This window comes from Pseudorca crassidens, chromosome 5 (assembly GCF_039906515.1).
Source record: "Pseudorca crassidens isolate mPseCra1 chromosome 5, mPseCra1.hap1, whole genome shotgun sequence".
Lineage (NCBI taxonomy): Eukaryota > Metazoa > Chordata > Mammalia > Artiodactyla > Delphinidae > Pseudorca > Pseudorca crassidens.
In genome coordinates this window covers 145,626,209-145,643,894 of record NC_090300.1, presented here as the reverse complement: position 1 = coordinate 145,643,894, position 17,686 = coordinate 145,626,209, and the positions used below count along the sequence as shown (strand labels likewise).

At 53.5% G+C, this 17,686-nt stretch overlaps 1 protein-coding gene and 1 long non-coding RNA gene across 7 annotated transcripts in view; one reads left to right on the top strand and one right to left on the bottom strand.

Moving 5' to 3' along the window:
* Nucleotides 1-7,832: 7,832 nt before the first annotated feature.
* On the bottom strand, nt 7,833-9,365 carry LOC137224598 (uncharacterized). The gene is made up of 2 exons (XR_010943397.1): nt 9,025-9,365; nt 7,833-8,893 (listed from the first exon to the last, which is right to left on the bottom strand). It is a non-coding gene; the product is annotated as an uncharacterized lncRNA (long non-coding RNA).
* A 1,105-nt stretch (nt 9,366-10,470) lies between these two features.
* C2CD2 (C2 calcium dependent domain containing 2) overlaps nt 10,471-17,686 on the top strand; it is a 64,154-nt gene continuing 56,938 nt past the window's right edge. For 3 of the 6 annotated variants that reach the window (XM_067739544.1, XM_067739548.1, XM_067739547.1), the window contains exon 1: nt 14,390-15,043. In XM_067739544.1, coding sequence (XP_067595645.1) covers nt 14,771-15,043 — 273 coding nt within the window. In that variant the 5' untranslated portion in view covers nt 14,390-14,770. Of the gene's footprint in view, nt 10,606-14,388; nt 15,044-17,686 lie in introns of those variants that run through there. The other 3 variants (XM_067739541.1, XM_067739546.1, XM_067739542.1) reach the window with 2 other exon arrangements.

Below are 17,686 nucleotides of genomic sequence, written 5' to 3'. Positions count from 1 at the left end.
CACCTGCAAGGAGAAGCCGCGTTCCCAGGGGTCGTGGGTGAGCCGTGGGCCACGAGGGGGAGGCCGTGTGAGGCATGGGACCAGGTCTCCAGGCCTCCACAAAGGCACCTGTTGACACCCAGTGCACCTGATGTCCACGAGTGCCTAGAAGCTGAGGCGCCCAGCAGTGTCCCCGGGAGAAAGCCAGCAAGCCGTCCAGCCCCACCCTGTTTGTCTCGCAGCTTCACCTGTGGAACCCACCCAGCTCTCTCCCCTTGTACCCAGCGTGAAACAGTGCATAGCTTTTCTTTCCTTAAGATGAGAACACTCTCCCTGCCCCGAGGCTGCTAACAGACTGTGCAGCCTTAGTTTCTGAGAGTCTCTACCACCCAGGCCAGCGTGGCTGCCTTTGTGAGGCCCTGAGCCCCGTGCAGCCCAGGGAGACAGGGAGCAGGGGCTGCTGCCGGCCCACATGGACATTCTGTGTGTCTTAGAAAAAGATGCCCCTTCCTCCAGGCAGGCTGCCCGGCAGCCTCAGGCGCCTCTCCACCCGATGTCCTTGTGCAGTGAGCAGCCTGAGCAACTGAACAGGAAGTCAGGGGTAGTCATAGAAATCCACTAAGGGGTCTCAGCCTCCACGGCTGCTGCCAGGGTATCCTCTGTGCAGTGCAAAAAGGCACGAAGGGGGTGTCCAGTGGAGTGGACCTTGTGGCCCCTGGGGTACCGAGAACCCCCGGGAGTGAGAAAAAGGGCAGTTCCTACGGAGTGTGTGTCAGTCTGCGACAAATACCCAGACACAGCGGAGAAGCCACAGGCTGGCGCCTTCACTTAAAGTTTCCAGGCTTTATGGATGTAAAATAAATTTAGTGTGGAGATCTTTGATTTTTAAATGTTTATGGTCCGTGCTACATCAAGATGAATAACCTCAAACTTCCCCTGTTGAGGAGCCAGGATGACGGCACGACCCTCGATTTTGAGGCCAAAATCACACGTATCTTAAGCAGAAGCTTTCGAATCAGGGAAAGCATTGAAACACCCCAACTCAGGACTTGGGGCTGTAAACAGCTCAGTAAGGCTGCCGTGCACTTGAGTCCCTGTTCAGGAAGCCCCAAGAACGCTCGTAAGGAGAGGACAGGGACACGGAGTCACCTGTAGTGACCGGAAGCAACAAGTGACAACACTCGGCCTGTCACCATCCACCTCTGGGGAGCAAATCCTGGGTGCCCGTGGGCACTGGTGGGTATTCAGACTCTGGGATTTGGGCTTTGGTTCCGTTGGAACGTTCCGGCACCTGCTCTTCACCCGAGGCCCTGCAGGAGAGAGAGGACTCTCCTCCACCCACCCCTGCGGTGCCCTGCGCCCAGCGCGCCCTCCCCGAAGGAGACACAGGCGCCGTCCCTGTCCTGCACCAACAGGGTAACTTTATATTCTGGGCCAACGACCCCAATTTCCCTTGAAAGCTTGCTTGTTGATTTTTATCGCTTGCATTCATTCATTCACTCATTCATTCATTCATTTGTGAATGAAAACTATTGCCATATCAGTAAATAAAGATGTTGCAGCCACCGAGCCATCACATTACAGCCGCCCAGATGGGGAGCCCTGAGGGAACTCGGGATGGAGACAGGATGCCCGCCACCAAATTATCAGACGCTGCAGCCACCGCCCCCATCCCGGATGGCGCCCCCTGAGGAAACTCAGGGTGAGAAAGCACAGAGTACTGGCCCCAGGGAGCTGAGGTGCACATCAAAGGAATGATTTCAGTGAGCCCAGACTCTTGTATCTTCCCAGACAGAGAAAAGCACTAAATTCCTTAACTTGAGATGTCTGGTTTTCTTTCATTAACTGTAACCTTTTGATGTTCCGACTACCTGGTCTTTGCTGCAAAAACTCCTCTATATCGTGGCTCCCCCCTTGCCTCTTCAGAGTGGTCCCTCAGCGCCATTTGAGATGCTGTGTCCCGGGCTTAAGTCCTCAGTTTTCCCCACCGAATAAAATATAACTCTCAACTTGTAGGTCATGCATTTTTTTCAGTCGACACATTCAGTCATACAGCAAGCATCCCTTGAGCCTGCGCCCTCTGACCTGTGTCCTATTCCGTGCTGGGCTACGACGCTGCAGAGGACAGGAATTCTGTGTCCTTCCCGAGGGAAGGAGACACAGAAAATGAGATGCGCCCTTCTGCACATCACAAGAGAGGTGCTGAGAGGGCTGGACGGAGCCAGCAGTGAGGCTCTGGGAGCTGGGCTCCTGCCAGCACTGTGGTTTACATGCGTGTGTTAGCTTGTCCAGTCCTCTTGGAGATAAGAATAATAACCCCTTTGTACAGATGAGGAAACTGAGGCACGGAGAGATGAAATTACTTGCCTAAAATCACAGGGGCCCAAATTTGAACCCAGTTGGTCTGACCTGGAACTTGAGGTCTTAACCGCCATGCGACAGTTCCTGTTACGGGGCGACTTTGACCTGATCCTGGAAGAAAGAGAGATGATTGCAGGCGGAGAGGGGACGGGGGGAGCTGCAGGCAGAGAACGGCCTTGGTTATGCAGACCATCGGACGTGTCTAGGGTCTGTGGAGGCCTTGCAGGAGGCTGGACATGGCTGGGGAGGGCCCAGAGTGATCATGAGAAAGGGACAATTTGGCATTGCTTCCAGGCTAAGGGGAAGCAGCTCTGCCTGCCCGTCAGCATCACAGAAAGACAACCCTGGCCGCAGTGGGAAGGACCAAGCCCAAGAACGGGGGCAGAGCCTCTGGTCCCTGAAAGCGACCCAGCCCAGCCCTGGAGAACTCGGCTGGAGCAGGACCTGTGCACACCTGGGTTCAGGTGCAGACGGCAGCCCTAAATCCAACTTAACTCTGGGGCTCGAGCTACAAACCTCTAATCCAAATCAAGAGATGTTTCCAGAATACCTGCAGGTTCTTGCAGAGAGAATTCAGAGGACTCTGGTCTCAGTCCTAAAAGAACTCGAAGTGTAGCAGGGCCACACGTGCACACACATGCGTGCACACACACACACAGATACTTCTGTGAAGATCCCCATGACAGTCCAGCACGGTAGAGGAGGTGTGACAGTGGAGGGCATGCAGGCTCGGGTCCCAGGCAGGACACAGCACGTGGGAGGGACGCCGTGCGGGGAGCACAGGCCGAGGGCTATAACCTGGAGGAGGACCGGTCGGGGGAATCGGCAGTGGAGGGGGACTGAGCATGTGCCTGGAGGGAACAGGGTGCCCTCAGTGCAGAAGTAATCCTGGGGGCACTGGGAAGTCATGGACAACACCTGACTCTCTGTACAGCACTGTACAGGAGCTCTACCCCTGCTGGGGTCTCCAGGCCCCCCAGCGGCCCGGTGAGCTAGGCATCCACGTGTCCGCTTTGCGAGGGGAGGTGAGCTCAAGGAAGGTCAGGAAAAGTGTCAAGTCACCCAGCCTGGAAGGTGCATGAGGTAGGGAGCAGGTAGCTACAGCAGGCGGTCAGATGGCAGGAGCAGGGTGGCATGGAGGAGAAAGCGACACAGCCGCGGGAGGACCGGCTAGAGAGCCCTGAAGACGGGTTCCAGGAGGAGGGAAGCAAGAAGCTGCATTTAGACCGAAAACGATGGGATTTTGGTTCTGACCCACCGGATGGGATGGGATCAGGGTTGGAGAAGCGAGGCTGGTAAGGATGATTCTGGTGTATTTGTGAGAGAAAATGATGCCACTGGAGCACAGATAGAGAAGTCGGAGGGTGGGAATATTTCTGTCGTTGCATAAACATTTTTTTTTTTTTTTTTTTTTTTTGTGATACGCTGGCCTCTCACTGCTGTGGGCTCTCCTGTTGCGGAGCACAGGCTCCGGACGCACAGGCTCAGCGGCCATGGCTCACGGGCCCAGCCGCTCCGCGGCATGTGGGATCTTCCCGGACCGGGGCACAAACCCACATTCCCTGCATCGGCAGACGGACTCTCAACCACTGCGCCACCAGGGAAGCCCTGCATAAACATTTTAAATCATGTTTGTATGTTACCTCTCCAACAAAATAAGTGCTCGGTAAGCATGAGTTGCCTGAATGAATGAGCGACTCTTCCCTTTGCGCTTTCTTCGATCGTGTTTAACAAAGAGAACCATCACTGACCATGGATAGGTTACTATGTTCTCCTTTTAATTCATTCACTATGATTTTTCTTTACTAAAGGTAAAATTCCCATAACATCAAAGTCACCAGTTTACAGTGGACAGTTTGGTGGCGTTTAACACCTTCCCAATGTTATGCAACCATCACCCTAATTTCAGGACGTCTTCATCATTCCAGGAGGGAACGCATAACCATTAGGAGTCAGCCTGCGTTCCTCCCCACGCCCAGCCCCTGGCATCCACTGAAATCTGTTTTCCGTCTCTATGCATTTGCCTGTTCTGGACATTTCATATCAAGGCAGTCACACTCCAGGTGGCCTTTCGTGTCTGGCTTCCTCCACTTCGCATCACGAGTTAAGGTTCATCCACGTGGTAGCATGTGTCACTACTTCATTCCTTTGCGTGGCTGAATGCTATTCCGTGGTATGGGTAGACCCCTTTGTTGATCCGTTCATCTATCAATGGACATTTGAGTCTCCCCTGTCGTTTCAGCTGATTGGAGTCCTTGCCTTCTTGTGGCTGGTCCTAGAGTTACAGGATGAAGGAGAGGTTCCCTCCAGGCTCACCTGGCATCATCTCTCCCACCTGCTCCCTCTTTCCTTGGCCTTCTCGGGACAGAGCTCATTAAAAACGATGGGTGGACCAGCTCTGCCACTTGGCCTCATGCACGAGGACAATTCCGTTAATGGCCTCCTTGGTTGTCCCCCTGGTCCAGGACTCTCACTTACCACATTCAGAGATGACCGGTCTAGCTCTCCCCAACAAAAAAGGATGTTCTTTTTGTCACCACCTCTAACCAGAATCTTTCAATCTCATAAACCCAGCGTCAGGAAGCATCTCCCATGGTGTACTACTCCCTACCTCGTCCCGGGAGGGAGGGGAAACTTCGGTGAGGAGACAGCATCTGGGTCACTCTCATCCATCATTTCTGGACCTCAGAGCAGGACACAGAGCAGGACAGTTCCCCATCGGTCTGCCCCTCAGAGGGGCACATTTCCACACTAGACCTGCCACTGGCAGCGACAGAACTTCACATAGACCACATCTCTTTTCTGTTCTTTCAAGTTTGCATAAATTCTTAGATCAACTTTACAAATAAAAAGGCAAAATAATCCCCGGGCGAGGTGGATACTGCATTTGAACAGCGATGCATAAACAACTCCGCCATCTGGAGCCCGCCCAGTGAAGCCTGTGCACTTTTTCACTTGAGAGCAGCTTTGATGATATTTTTTGAATGAATATGCGGAGCAATTCATTATCATTGGAGCAAATAACGTCAACCAGCCCCTTACAACAGCTCGGGCTAAAGACCGAGGGGTCCCGAGGGTGCACATCCGGGGGAGGCCGGTGTGTAGGGGTCCCAAGGGTGCATCCAGGGGGGCCGATGTGTGAGGTTCTCTGCTCCTGGTCACGTCTCTTCCCCAAGGCTGTTCTCAGTGAGCAGGGGGCAGTGTGGGAGCAGCAGGGCCCTGGACACACCCACGACTGCTCAGCTGTGTCCGTAGTAAACGCAGGGCCCTCTGGACTGGAGGCCCCTACCCCAAAATGCGGGTAATCGTGTGTACCTCATAGCATCGTGAGGGCTAAAATCAAAACGCGTCTTCTTCCTTCTTCATGGTCTCGATTCCCTTTAAGGAGCCTCCGGTCATTTTTACCCTGGATTAGTCTATGCTCCATCGTATTGGCTAAGATTCTGGGTGGTTTCAGCTGACAACTTTCTCAAAGATTCTGTTCACTATGAATCTATGTTCCGTGAAGCAGTGTAGCCGAGGGTCTTCGGGATAATGATGAATGACGTCACCGTGTGAGAGGTCTCTGCAACTGCCCTGGGCGTCACAGGTGACAACCCTCTTATAGAAATGTCTGCGTGGATTTGTGAGATCACGCACTTAATATAAATGTAGACTAGCTTCCTTGTCATCATCCTTTCCCCCCAGAACATTCTTTTTCTGCTTCTCCTTCAAAGGGGGGAGGGGCCTCATTTCTACCTACTCTTATTCACCTGCTCCCCTGTGGCCTTAAACCCCCAGCTCCTTGGTGACAAAGACCTCAGAGCCTGCCCTGCCCTGTCCCGGTGCCTGCATGGGAAATCACCCTGGGCTTCTTCCTATTCCTCTGGGGAAGCCTCGGACTCGCCGAGCGTTTGAAAGGCAGCAGGTGTCACTCCCCGCGGCATTCTTCCATGTGTGGAGGCAGGACGGTTCTCCGTGTATTTTTCCCCCCATCGTACTGGACACAGAAGCATGGCGTTAAAACGATATATGTATGAAGATGGCCGACAGGCACATGAAAAGATGCTCAACATTGCTAATTATTAGAGAAATGCAAATCAAAACTATAATAAGGTATCACCTGACGCCGGTCAGAATGGCCATCATCAAAAGTCTACAAACAATAAATGCTGGAGAGGGTGTGGAGAAAAGGGAACCCTCCTGCACTGTTGGTGGGAATGTAAATGGAGACAGACACTATGGAGAACAGTATGGAGGTTCCTTAAAAAACTAAAAATAGAGTCACCCTATGATCCAACCATCCCACTCCTGGCCATATATCTGGAAATGATAACTCTAATTTGAAAAGAGATGGGCACCCCAATGTTCATAGCAACACTACTTACAATAGCCAAGATGTGGAAGCAACCTATATGCCAATTGACAGATGACTGGATAAAGATGTGATATAGATATAGATATAGATATAGATATAGATATAGATATATGTAAAATGGAATATTAGCCATAAAAAAGAATGAAATAATGCCATTTGCAGCAACATGGATGGACCTAGAGATGATCATACTAAGCGAAATAAGTCAGGGAAAGACAAATATCATATATCACTTATATGTGGAATCTAAAAAAAGGATACAAATGAACTCATCTGCAAAACAGATACAGACTCACAGACATAGAAAACAAACTTATGGTCACCAAAGGGGAAAGGGGGGAGGCGTACAGTAGGAGTTTGGGATTAACAGATACACACTACAGTACTATATATAAAATAGATAAACAACAAGGATCTACTGTATGGCACAGGGAACTATATTCAATATCTTGTAATAATCCGTAATGAAAAAGAATCCGAAAGAGAATATATATATATATATATACATATATATATATATATACACATATATATAACTGAATCACTTGCTGTACACCTGAAACACTGTAAATCAACAATACTTCAATAAAGAAAAAATATTAAAAAACAGTATATGTATGAATAATCAGGAGTTGCAGTGCCGCAAACACCCTCGAGGCAGGATTATTGTGTGTTTGCACAAACAGAAAGGGTGGGGCTGAGGCGGGACTGTTTCTCCTGCTGGGACCCATCAGCTGCCTTCTTCCCGTCACCTGGGGAAGAGCCTGAAGGGTAAGGGTTCAGTTGCTTCCCTCCATAGAGTTCCTGCTTCATCCTTGTGACCCCCGCCCCCCCCCACCTTAACTCAAGGAGAGTCAAGCCGATTGGAGTGGACATGGAGGGAAGCTGGAATCGCAGGGTTGTCTCCCTCCCCACCCCAGCTCTGCTGGCTGCCCGGTCCCTGGGCTCAGCGGGGCCCCCGGAGAGGCAGCTGGCAGAGCTTCTGGAAGGTGACTCTGCAGGAAATGATGCAACAGGAGATGCATGTGACGATCTCAGGTGTTCACAGGTACAGTTAGTTACACCTTCCACCCCGAGTGGCAAGGGAAGACGACGACTCCATCAGAATCGGTGAAAAATGAGACACTGCAATAAATCTGTGTGAAGAATCGCTCTTTAATTGCACAGGGATGGCCCACAGGTGTAGCAGGAAGGACCACACAGAGAACACCTGGATTCCAGGTCTAGCTTTGCTCAAGCCAAGCGGTCCTTGCCGAGTTACTTGCTATAGGAATCATCGCAGAGAGCTAGGCAAACAGAAGGCATTTGTGTTTTCCTCTTTTAATCCCTAGATCAATTGTTTCCAGACTCCAGTATTTTCCAGACCAGCAAAATTGTTCACTTTGTCTTATTGGACTGCTCGGTGAGCCGCTGGAATAGATAATAATCATTTGTAATTAGAACATCAATTTTTTGTAGGTAAGTAGGTGTCTTTCGGTTGTTTTAAAAAGCCGTTTAATAGTGGTTTCCTTTAACTCCCAAAGAGACTAAATATTCCTCCTGTTATTTTCTTGCCTCTATCCTTGTGCCAGTAAGGCTTTTTCAAAAAAATACATAGCACAAAGGAAAATTTGGGGCCAGAATGAAGGCAAAATATTAATTATAGGCACGTGCCTTGATGGGGGATGGGAGAAGCTTTCCGAGGTCTCACATGGGCTGGCTGAGCCCCGGCCCTCCCTCCAGCTTGCTGGGCTTGGGAGCAGCCGTGAGAGCGCCCTCGCGCGGCTGCACCATCCCGTACATCAAGTCCGCGTTTTTCTGAAGTCAGCGCCAGGAATGCCAGGTCAGGGGGACCTAGAAGCAGATCCCAAGGGTTCTGAGAAGGACGGAGCAGTGCCCCTTGGTGCCCAGGAGCCTGTACCCAGCAAGAAGACCGCACGGTGGCCGCCTCCAGTTGGAGTCTCAGATGCGGCCACGGCAAAGTCCCAGCGAGGTTGGGGGAGGGGGCGATGCCTGTCTTCAGTGAGTTCGTCTCTCTCTTCCTTGGCACGCCCTCCCGCCAGGCCGCCCCCCCCCCCAACCCCCCATGAACTTGACCTCTACACTGCGGATACATCTGACTCTCCGACAGCGTGACTTCAGACTTCAGTGGACAGGTGCAGGGCAGCATTCTTTCGAGTCATGGAAAACATACCCTGTAGGTCCTCCTCCGAAGGACTTTTTCAGTGTATAAAAAAATACGAGGTCAAATATTTTCATTCATAATGTAGGTCCCCGCCTCGGGTGCAAGTAAACTTGCCAGATCCCCTTGCCGTTGGGTAGTTACACAGGAGGCTTAACTGAGCCACCTGGCTGCGATGGAGCTGCCATCTGCATCACATTCCTCCATCCACCCGGTGTGGACACAGAGTCACCCGGACTGCGTCATCAGGGTGGCCCAGGGCAGGCTCTAGGCTCAGAGGCCCTGCCTCTGCCCCCGCCCCCCAGGCCGCCCCGCCTGAATCACCGATGACTCAGGCTCCTCAGTGGCCATCACCGGGGGAACGAGGGCACATCCTGTGACTGCTCGCCTCCGGGTGGGAGGTGGACGGCCTGGCAGGCCCTGCGGGGCTGGGGGCAGGGGCTCGGGCCCTCCTTGATGGGCAGCGCAGGATGGCTGGCTGACTTCCCTGCCATCTTCCCCAGAAAGGGCTTGGGACACAGCAGAAGCGCCACAAGTCCCTCTTGTATGAATGACCCCTGAATGAACTTCCTTCCCCTCCGGGTTTGAAAGAATCCATGTCTCCTGGACTTCAAAACACAAAAGGCAATTCATCTTCTTTAGACAGATCTTCGCCGGAGCACATGAGAAATGGGACGCCTTCATGTCCAGCTTTTAACATGTTTCTGTTTTTAGCAGAATTTGTTTGCTTTATAATAGTTGATGGAAAGAACACGGGCTTTGGGGTCAACAGCACCTGGGGGCCGCCTCTGGCGCTGCCATTTTCTCGCTGTGTGGCCCTGAGCAAGTGACTCAGCCTCTCTGAACTCAGCTTCCTCACCTTTGACACGGGATGATGCCATCCTTCACATGGCCATGAAAATTAAGTGAGCCCCTCAAGTGGAGCGGCTCCCCAGTGTGCCTGCTGTGAGTGCCTGCAGCCACCCAGCCACACCAGCTGCATGTGGGGAGACCCACTCCCAGGCGCAGTTATGACCTCGTGGAGGGGGCATGCAGGACAGACCATATCTCCATCTCACGCAGCCGGGGCGACTTGCGTGTGGTCTGAACTTCAGACTCAGAAAACTTTCTCACAGCCCTCGTGATGCTGTGATTTGGGGTTAAGACAGTTATGCAGAGGTGCTGCCTTTCTCCCAGGGAAAGCATCACAAAACCTTGAAAATAACCAGCAAGAGGATCCAAGGCCTCTAATGCCTGGAGCAGGCTCCCTGCATTCCCCCACCCCCACCCCCACCCCCGCCCTGTCCACCCACCCCCCTCGACCCTTAGGCACAACAGGAAATGGCCCCCAGCCCCCAAGCCTCCGACTGTGGAAATGACTAAGTCCTGCCAATGCAGCCTAGGAGATTGGGTCAAATGTCCCCACGGACCCCACTGCTGAGGGCGTGGGCGCAGATCCAAATCTCAAAAGCGTTTTGCTAAGAAGGAATTCTCGGAATGTCTTCCATCAAGCACTGCCAGAGGAAGCTGCGTGTTTGTCTTCCCAGGTCACCCATCACAGCCCCGCTGGGGCCCAGGCTCCGGTCCATCGGTCCATTGGGGCAGTGCGGGCACAAGGTGATGGTTCAGGCAATCATCTTCCTCGCAGTCACGCAGATGGCTGCAGCGTGAGGGAGAAGCATCTCTACCACGTCAGAGACAAACTAGATCTGCCCTTTTCCTCTTCTCGAAATGTAAGATTGGAACTGGAAACTCAATGACACTGTTGGTAAGTGTTTAAGTATCTATCCCAATTTTTTGTTAAGTATTTTTAAAAGCCCATATGAATATCTGGTTCAATGATAATGGATATTTTCTAGTATTGACAAGTATAACTTTGTTTGTAGTTATGAAACATATATGACACTAGACATATTTATTAATTTAAAAAAATGTAACATCATCATAGAACCTCCTGGGCTTGGTAGAGGGAAATATTAAAATACTTCCACAGAATATTACTCAGCCATAAAAAGGAAAGAAATTGTGCCAGTGGCAGAGACGTAGATAGACCTAGAGACTGTCATACAGAGTGAAGTAAGTCAGAAAGAGAAAAACAAATATCGTATATTAAATGCCTATATGTGGAATCTAGAAAAATGGTACAGGTGAGCCTGTCGGCAAAGCAGAAATAGAGACACAGATGTAGAGAACAAACATGTGGATACCAAGGGGGAAGGGGGTGGGTGGGAGGAATTGGGAGATGGGGATTGACACCATGTATAAAACAGATAACTAGTGAGAACCTACTGTATAGCACAGGGAACTCTACTCAGTGCTCTGAGGTGACCTAAATGGGAAGGAAATCCATAAAAGAGGGGATATATGTATACGTATAGATGACTCACTTTGCTGTACAGCAGAAACTAACACCATATTGTAAAGCAACTGAACTCCAATAAAAAAAATAATAATAATAAAAAAGAAGAAGATTAAAAAAAAATCTTTCCACGGAAGACACAGAGATGAACCACCAAAGGGAACAAGGAGCCTTTACTCCTGTTTCGTGTGTGCAGGCTCACAACCAGTTACTGTGGAACATTCCAGAGCGGAATTTGGAAACATAGTTTCTGCTGTCTCCTCATGCAGTAATGGGACCCACCTGGTCTCAGGTTCAGAGTCATGCCTTCCAGAGAATTCCAGGCAGGTGGCTGCCTCTGGGCGATCCAGTAGGTTGATGTGAAGACGGTTTCCCTTGGGCCACAGTATGAGTGACTGGCACCCGTGGGCCCCTCCCCTGCACCCAGACCCCTAGACCCCAGCCCCACCTGCTCACAGAAGCTCAGTGCGAGTGCTTGGAGGATTCAAAGCATGGTAGTTTCCTCTGAGGACTGGTTAAAAGCAGCAGACCTCTGGTGTAGAGTGTGATGGACCCCAATCCATTGGAAGGTCTGGTGGGTGAGAGCGAGTGTCCTTCCTGGGCAGAGCTGCAGTCTGGCTCCTTGGGTTGAAGGGACACGGGGTGGAGGAGAGGGCAACATACTAGGAGCAGGGACTGTCACCATGTGTGACAGTGGTGAAATGCTACTCTTCCTGGAGACTGAGCTGTCCAGTATCCACTCCAGGCAGTGGATGAATGGGATTGGGCACCGGAGCAGAAGTAGAGGGAGTCTGTTCTCTTCCGTAGGTTTACAAGGTGTTTTAGTTCCTTCCTATTGCACGTTCTGGCCAACTGCATTTTCCTGTAAGCCCACGACGTTCCTCATTTCCCCTCACTTGGCTTCTACACAGAAGTCGTTCAATAGTTATATGTTTACCTTCCCTTTGGAAAAACTTACAGCAGTGTGACAAATTCTAAACCCTGGGTGGTTGTTAGTTTACAGTGTGTGACAAAGCCCCTAAATGTGCCAGTGGGGTGAGCATGCGTCGGGGACACTGCCGCAGAGGAATGAAACTGGTTCCACCAGTCACACGGGATGGGGACGGCCGTCTCCTACCTGCCACACAGCCATGCTAGGCATCGCACATGCGCACACCTGCACTCACCGTCGAACAGGGAGACGAGGAGCCCTGGGTATCCAGTTATCCAGGTTATTCTGGCAACGGGGCCAGCATGACTGGGATTATTCAACTGCATAGATCTGGCTACAGGTCAGAAAATATTAAGATGTTTCTTCCAAGTAAGAAGAGATTTCTGAGAAAAGCAGAGCAACTCCTCCCAAATCCTTTACAGCCTGGGGGTTGAAGGACGACTTACAGTTTAAAGGATAGATAACTCGCAGGAAGTTGATAGGATCATTCTATTTCCACTTTCTAATATCAGACCTGCCTAGTAAGGGCTGGTTCTCCCCGGCCCCAGCTCGCCTGGGCAACCTGATGAATTCCCCTCCCTGCCAGCCCTGGTCCTGTTCCCCACTAGGGCTGTCAGTCCACCTACCTCCCAATCCCTTCCTCCTTCTCAAAGAAAATCAGGTCCTCGGGTGTCAACTCCTTCACCCTCCTACTGCTGTAGACTCGCCCACCCCATAAACAACAAGGTCCTGCTGTAGAGCACAGGAAACTATAGTCAACCTCCTGGGACAAAACGTAATGGGGAAGAATGTGAAAAAGAAGGTATATATGTATAACAGAATCACCCTGTTGTACAGCAGAAATTAACACAACATTGTAAATCAACTATGCTTCAATAAAATAAATTAAAAAAAAACAAACCCTCACTCACCTTCATCTCCTGGCCTCCAGTCTCTAAGCCAGAAATACCCTCTCCTGGGAGGGCCCACACTCTAGGGCTTAGGGTACCGAGCTACATGCAGGCCTCAGGGACTTTGCACACACACACTTCTTCAAATGCCATCACATCCAACCTCCCCCTTTCCAGCCCAGCACCTCACCCTCCTCTTCAGTACTTGGTATCCAGGGCAGATTCGTCACAGCATCTGTGGTTCTCTTTGTTCTACTGCTCCCAGGGTTTTCACGAAATAGCTGTCAATAAATGCCATTAGCCTCTGAACCAGATCCAGACCCTAACCTCCATCGGCCCAACTAGTCCGTCTTCTTAGCAATCTCCCCTCTGAGCCAGGTTGGAAGGCTTCTCTTTACCCACTGCCGTGGCAGAGGGAGGGGCTGGGGAGGAGCCAGTGAGGACCCTCTGCTGCAGCGTCGGGGCCAGAATCCTCACTGATGTTACCAACCAGACAGGCAGACCCTGGCTAGGTAAGAGAAGGCTAAGTGCTCAGGTCTAACCAACCCAATTCAAGGTCAAATTCCCTTCATACAGCCGCAGAACTACAAGCAAATCACTATTTTATGATTCAGGCTTTGCATTAGGCCTTGGAGAATCTCAGGCTAGTGTTTTGAGGCGTTGCCTAATGACGGGGGCGGACTGCAAGGTGAGGGGCGCAGGGAGCGCGCCACACACATGCGCACACACAAACTTCTTAATGGGCATTTTCCTGAGACCCTCCCAGGAGTGATCATGGCAGCTCTTAAAGCGAGGTTCCAGACTTAGGGTGCGAGTGCTGGATTTCCAGGGGCTTTCCAAGTATGTTAAAACCGGACAACTGTCTTTTGCTGGTGGGCAGATGGCGATCCTAGAAATCACCCTTTCACACGCACAGGCGCGCGCACACACATGCACGCACACGCGTGCACACACGCGCACACAGGCTCACGGAAGCCCCGCCAGCCCGCCCCACTGTAGCCCTGGGGTTGGGCTGACTAATTGGAAAGTCCCGCGCTTTCGCGTCTCCACGCCGGAGACAGGTCCGCGCAGGAGGATGCAGCGCCGGGCGCACACGCGGCCACCGCGCAGCCATGGTCCGGGCGAAGGCGCCGGAGGTGGCAGGCGGCGCGCGCACACGGCCGGCGGGGGCCGAGGCCGCAGCGGGCGCGGGGTCGGCAGGGGAGCTGGGCGCTGGGCCTTTCAAGGGGCGGGCGGGGCGGGCTGCGGGGAGCGGGGAGCGGGGAGCGGCGGGGACGACCTGGGCTCAGGAAAGGCCCAGGCCCCGCCCCGCCCCCGCCCCGCCCCGCAGGCCGCGCCCCTTCCCCCGCCCCGCGGCCCCGCCCCTCCTCCGGCCGCCGCTGGGCCGCGGGCGGGACGCCTGGGGCGGCGCGCTGGAGGAAAGACGCCCGGCCACGGCCCCGGGAACTACCAGACGCCCGAGTCGGGAACGCGGGACACCGCGTCCCCGTTTGCTAGGGGAGGCGCAGTCCCGGGCCGTGGCCGTCGTGAGGCGGCTGGGCTTTTCCTCCCGCTCACCCCGCCCGCCGGCCTCTCGGCGCCCGGGGCCCGCGTCGCCAGCCGCCTGGATCCGCCCGCCGCGCCCCCTCCCCGCCCCCCGCGAGCCCCGGCCGGCCGCGAGCTGATGTCCTGAGCTCGCCGCCCGCGGGCTGTGCGCCCGGCCAGGGGCTGCCTGGGAAGTTGGGGCGAGGCGCGCCGGGTATGCGCCATCACCATGTCCCGCCTGGGCTCGTGGCTCGGTGAGGTCCAGTGGCTGGGCTTGGTGGCGCTCTTCGTCGTGGCCTTGGGCACTGTGGGCCTGTACCTGGCGCAGTGGGCGCTGGCCAGGGCGCGACCCCGCTCCCCGAGGCGGGCGGCGGAGCCCGGCGAGGGCCAGCGCCCCGAGCCGGATGCGCTGCTCGCCTGGATCGTGACGCTGAGCATCTGGAGGAAGCAGTGGCAGGCCGCCTGGGTGGCCGCCCTGAACGATGAGGCCAAACGGAGAGCGGTGAGTTTCCGTGAGGGCCGGTCGTGCTGCGGGGTCGGGCGCGGTGATCTCGGGGCGCGGGTTCAGAGCAGAGCTCTTCTTCCCTGGAGGCTCGCCACAGCCCTTGACTGATTCGAGGGGCAGAGCATCCTTGAAAGTTAGGAGAAAGACCCTGAAGACTGGAGGACCCTTGATGGGGAATCAAGACAAAATGATTCGATTTTATTAACCAGACATGAGGTGTGCCAGGCCCTAGGCTCCACTGGAGGGACAGACTGGTTGTTGGAGAGACTTTTCGGGGTGCCCCTTCCCCTTCAGGCTCATACTTGCCCTTCCTGGCGTCCCAGGTGGATTCCCGTATTCAGGTGGACCCCGAACTGCGTTTGCACCTGAATAACTGTGAACCAAATATGCTTCCACGTACAGAGCTGAATTTCGCCCAGCGTGTTATTTCCAGAAGGTTTGCATTCCTTGGCATTTAAAATTAGTGACCGTTGAGGGCTAGCCGCTCGCCAGACATGTACTGGGGGCTTCAGGTACGTCTGTCATCTCTGAATCCTCGCAACTCCTGCGACAGAGGCATTGTCAACATTTCACAGGTGGGGAAACTGAGGCCTGGAAAGGTTAAGTAATCCGCCCAAGGTCACACAGCCTGTGGGTGGCAGAGCTGGGATCTGAACCCACCTATCTCCTACCTCAAAGCTCAGGGGCTTATGACGGAGCTCTGCTACCTCATGCTCCTGTGGTTATGTTTCTTGTCTGGTTAATGACTGGGTGACTTATTTTTGCTTCTAAGACGTCTTGGTTTAATGACAAGCTCCTGGCGTCTGCTATTTCTTGGTGTTCCATAGGAGGAATGGGGGCCTGGGGGGTTTGGGGTACCTCCCAGTCTTCGCCTGTCCTCATGGCTCCCAGGTGTACTGCATTCCGCCACCTGCTTGGGAACTCAGTGGAGAAGCCTGTGGCGCTTCGCTTTGGAAATAGTGAATGCTGTGTGTCTGGACCATCAACCTTCAAAATATTCCACGGTGGGCCCTCTGTGTGGTCTTTGCGCATGGCCTTGACTGACTCACATAGCCACGGGTTTAAAAAACAAAATAGCTTTGAGTGTGAATGAGCATAAATCCAACAAAAGACCGTGTTCTGAACCCTGGGGAGAAAAAAAATAACCGTAACCTTTGGATGAAAAAAGCCTTCAAGGTCATTTGACAGCCATCTGCCTCGGTGCCTGGATTCCGTGCCGCGGCCGCCAGAACCGGACAGCTCTTCGGGGGGGCCACCCCACCTCTTGTGGGAGCCCCTAAAGCCACGTGACCTCACCTATGTGAGCAAACACAGCTCTGTTTCCCCACGAAGCTGCTGTCATTGATCCCTGGTTGACCTGGTGTCCAGGGCCTGCGTTCCGGGGCTGAGTACACTGCAGGCTGGAGTTGTGAGCGGGTGAAAGTCTTGTCCCAGCTGGATGAGACAGGGCGCGTGACGTGGGCCACTGATTCTGCTTCTCAGCCTTTCGTGAGCTGTAACATGCGTGTTGGTGTGGGGCGAATGATCTGTAGGGTCCTGGTCGTCCCCCTGGGACTCCTGAGAGGGTCAGGCAGAGGCACGAGCCTCCCTCCTGTAAGTCTGGGACAGTCCTGCTTAAACCATTCTGCCGTGTTCCCTGACATTTCCTGATTGGCTTAGAAACTATGATTGCCTTCGATATAATGCTTCCAGATTACCCTCTTGCCTGGAGCCCTCAGAGAGAAAGGAGGATATCCCTGCTCTGGAATTTTTCTGCAGCCGGTCGGGTAAGGCTGAGAACTGAAGCAAATACCTGAAGGTTTCGGAGGCAAACCTTTCTCCCTACTCACTTGAATCCGTGTGGGAGGAGAGAGGGCCCTTGGCTCAGGGGGCGGGGAGAGATCTGGCTCCTTTGCACCTTCTCCGTTCTCTGCTATTCGCCATGCACTGCAGAGTCTTAGACACCAGTTTTTCCAGAGCTCCTGCCCGGAAGGGGCAATAATGTACTGGGTTTAAGCTCAAGGCAGCCCTGAGTCTCCTCTGACAGTAGACTGGGTCTGACTGTGGTGTCAGGTGCGTGTGTGTGTGTGTGTGTATGCGCGCGCGCGTGTGTGTGCATGTGTGTGCGTGTGTGTGCGTGCGTGTGTACGTGTGTGTGCGTGTGTGTGATGGGGGGAGGGAATTGCTGGCGTCACTTTGCTCTCCCTGGTGCCTGGAAATGTTGCTCGATTTGAATTCAGATGGAACGTTCTGCAGGCTGATAGGATCTGGGTAACTCCTGCCCTGGCCTTGGCATACCTCTCCCCTGTCCTGGGCCATCCCGACCGCGACACTCATGACAGCGTGGGTGAGCAGTCCCTGGTGTTCCGTTAGCGGCTGTCCTGACCTGGCAGCCAGCCCTGCGGAGTCTCCCTCTGCCCTGCCTCCAACACGATTTCCACTAATCCCCGATTAGGGTTGACCCTCCAAGCCCGCACTCAGCCCGGCGAGCCACAGCTTAGCGTCCCCCTTCTGCCCCGACCCTGTCCCGTTATCTGTCTGCCCTGGCCCGGGAGGAGACCACTTCTCTGCCTATCGCGCTGGGGGATTGGCGGTAACTCAGGCATCTCCAGCGTCTTCCGTGCGAGGTGGGATTCTCTCCTGAATGGAGCGACTCCTCCC